General features: G+C 39.7%; 1 protein-coding gene across 1 annotated transcript; it reads right to left on the reverse strand.

Annotated features, from left to right (window-relative positions):
* Positions 1 to 16: 16 nt before the first annotated feature.
* On the reverse strand, positions 17 to 2,876 carry LOC120787834 (pyridoxal-dependent decarboxylase domain-containing protein 1-like; the record flags this gene model as incomplete). Its single annotated transcript, XM_040123374.1, has 4 exons — positions 17 to 578; positions 760 to 838; positions 927 to 995; positions 2,687 to 2,876. Coding segments are annotated over 4 exons (451 nt in total), but the record flags the coding sequence as incomplete, so codon positions are not given.
* Between the last annotated feature and the right edge of the window lie 124 nt (positions 2,877 to 3,000).

The raw sequence follows: 3,000 nt of genomic DNA on the forward strand, positions 1-3,000 counted from the left end.
GATGAACTGACGTTAAAAATGGTAAGTATATTAGTTTTGCGTATATAATCTGACAGTTCAGGAAAGAAGTTTATTCGCTTTCTTGACAAAAGGTAGATGGTTGCCTGGCAACCTCATGGCCAGGCTAAGACTTACTGGTCACGTTACTGGTCACCAAGAAATAGTTCCAACATGTAACTCCCCATAAAACCATAACTTGTCATTTTGTCATTTCTGTTTGTGTACAAAGTAAACAACAAACATTGTATTAAGTAGTGAGTGGTGTATTTGTGAACTTTGGAAAGAGCAAGGCTAACTGTTTCCCCACTGCTTCCAGGCTTTATGCTAAACTAAACTAACCAGATCCTACCTCCAACTCTGTACTTAACGCAGAGATGAGACTGATCTTCAGCTGAACATTTCAATCTCAGGAAAAAACTAAACAAACACATTTTCCAAAATGATTAACTGTTTCTTTAAGTCAATCTATTGTAGAGGAAGAGAATTGACCCACCCCTCTACATGAAGCCACATGTTGTACTGATCACAAAGGTCCTTCAGACGACCCAACTTGTCTGTATGGCCTGCCCCCGGGGTGCCTGGGAAGAAAAAACACATACAAGTTAAAGCACTGAATTCCAAATTAAAATATTTAAACTACAGAAAAAATTCTCATAAGCGGCTCATCTACTCTTAAATTAATATTAATTTTAACTCCTGTACTGTACCAAATGCATACAGAGTGAAAAGTGCAATGTTTGGACTGTGATTGTTCTTCACCTGCGCTGGCAATCAACAGCAAAGGAAGCTTCCCAGCTTCTATGTCCTCTTGGATTATTTTGTCCAACAAGGCAACATCCTGACAGTGACAAACATGGTATAAGCAAATGTCATTTTAATTATTAAGTAGCTGATAGTTGTGTCTCTTTTTTGTTGTATTCTCCTACCATTTGGTGTTGGGATCCAAAGATGGTGTTGCATGGGACTGTGCACAAACTGGAGAGAGGCAGACCAAGCTATTGACACAGAGAGACACAGAGAGATACATGTAATACTGTGGCCATATATGTACAGTTAAGTCCAGTTAATTATTTGGCAATATTTTTATAATTTTGCCTCCGTACACCACCACAATGGATTTGAAACGAAGGCATCAGGATGTGATAGAAGTGTAGGCTTTCAGCTTTAATTCAAGGGTTTTAGCAAAAATATTGCATTAAAGAATTAGGAATGACAGCAGTTTTTATACAGTCCATCATTTTCATAGGCTGAAAAGTAGTTGGACAATAGACTGACAATCATTCATATGGCCAGGTGTGGCCTGTTGCTCGTTACTTCATGATAAATTAAGCAGATAAATATCTGGAGTTGATTCCAAGTGTTAAATTTCCTATGAACAGCCATTTGGTAGCTGTTCATGGGAACTCTCAATATGCGGTCCAAAGATGTGTCGATCTAAATGAAGGAGGCCATCATTAGGCTGAAGAAACAAAAACTTCTCCGATAGATGGCGGAAACTTTCAACAATTTGGCACATTCTTAAAAACAAGGGATGTACTGGCAAACTCAGCAAGACCAAAAGGCCTGGATGACCACGGAAGACAACTGAAGTGGATGATTGCAGAATTCTTTCCTTGGTGAAGAAAAACCCCTTCACAACATCCAGCCAGGTCAAGAACATGCTTGAAAAGGTAGGCATATCATTGTCAAAGTCTACAATCAAGAGATGCCTTCCCGAATGTAAATACATTGGGTTTACCGAAGGTGCAAACCAATGGTAACACTCAGGAACAGAAAGGACAAATTAGACTTTTCCAGAAAACATCTAAAAAAGCCTACCCAGTTCTGGACCAACATTATTTGGACAGATGAAACCAAGATCAGAATGATGGGAAGAGAAGAGTGTGGAGAAGGAAAGGATTGGTTCATGATCAAAACCATACCACACACATCATCTGTCAAACGTGGTGGAGGCAGTATTATGGCATGGGCTTGTATGGCTGCAAAAGGAACTGGATCATTGGTGTTTATTGATGATGTGACTGCTGATAGAAGTAACAGGATGAATTCTAAAGTGTATAGGGCTATACTATCTGCTCAGATTCAGCAAAATACTGCAAAACTGGTAAGACGGTGCATCACAGCACAGATACATAGCGACCCAAAACATACTGCAAAAGCCACCCAAGAGCTTTTTAAGGCAATGAAATGGAATATTCTTTAATGGCCAAGTCAGTCACCTGACCTCAAACCAATGGAGCCTTCTTTTCACTAAATGATGAAAGAACTGAGGGCAGAAAGACCCACAAACAAGCAGACACTGAAGGCACCTGCAGTAAATGCCTGGCAAAGCATCTCAAGGGAAGAAACTAAGTTTTTGGTGAGGTCCATGGGTACTTAAAAACTATTCAGTACCCTTCATGCTCCAAAAAGTATATTTTTTATATACCTTACTTTGTTGAAATTAACTGAGTAACTGCCTCCAGGGAAATAAGGAACGCTGGATGGTAACTATTCTTTTTAAATCCCCTTTATATAGGATGAGAATATTTCTAACTCACAGTTGTAGTAGAAGACTGGATCTGGGATTAATTTTTCTACAAAAGAAAGTGCTGTCAGTGGAGAAATATTCACTTCAAATTCACACATAGGGGCTTTAATCTTCCTGATTTTTGTGGTTTGTGTTAATGCGTTTAACACTTCCTACCTGGCTACACAAGTGCTGTCCCAGACCAGGCCGGCAAGACGCACTCTGGTAGATGACTGGCTGTTTTGAGCTGAGAACTGCATAGCCCTCAGAGGCATATTCTTCATAGCGGGCATTGATGACCAGCCGGCAAACTTTGACGAGGCCATCCCTATTATCCTCATGGAAGTAGGCTGAACCATTCTCATACCTGAGAGACCGAGTAGATTGGTGTGTATTAGAAAAGTCTAAAGACAATGTACTTAAAGAGAGTAAAAAGTGAAATTAACCAAGCTAAACCAATGTGTTGAGTTGCTGAGACTTATTAAAAAAAC

The sequence above is a fragment of the Xiphias gladius genome, unplaced genomic scaffold, assembly GCF_016859285.1.
Source record: "Xiphias gladius isolate SHS-SW01 ecotype Sanya breed wild unplaced genomic scaffold, ASM1685928v1 HiC_scaffold_697, whole genome shotgun sequence".
Lineage (NCBI taxonomy): Eukaryota > Metazoa > Chordata > Actinopteri > Istiophoriformes > Xiphiidae > Xiphias > Xiphias gladius.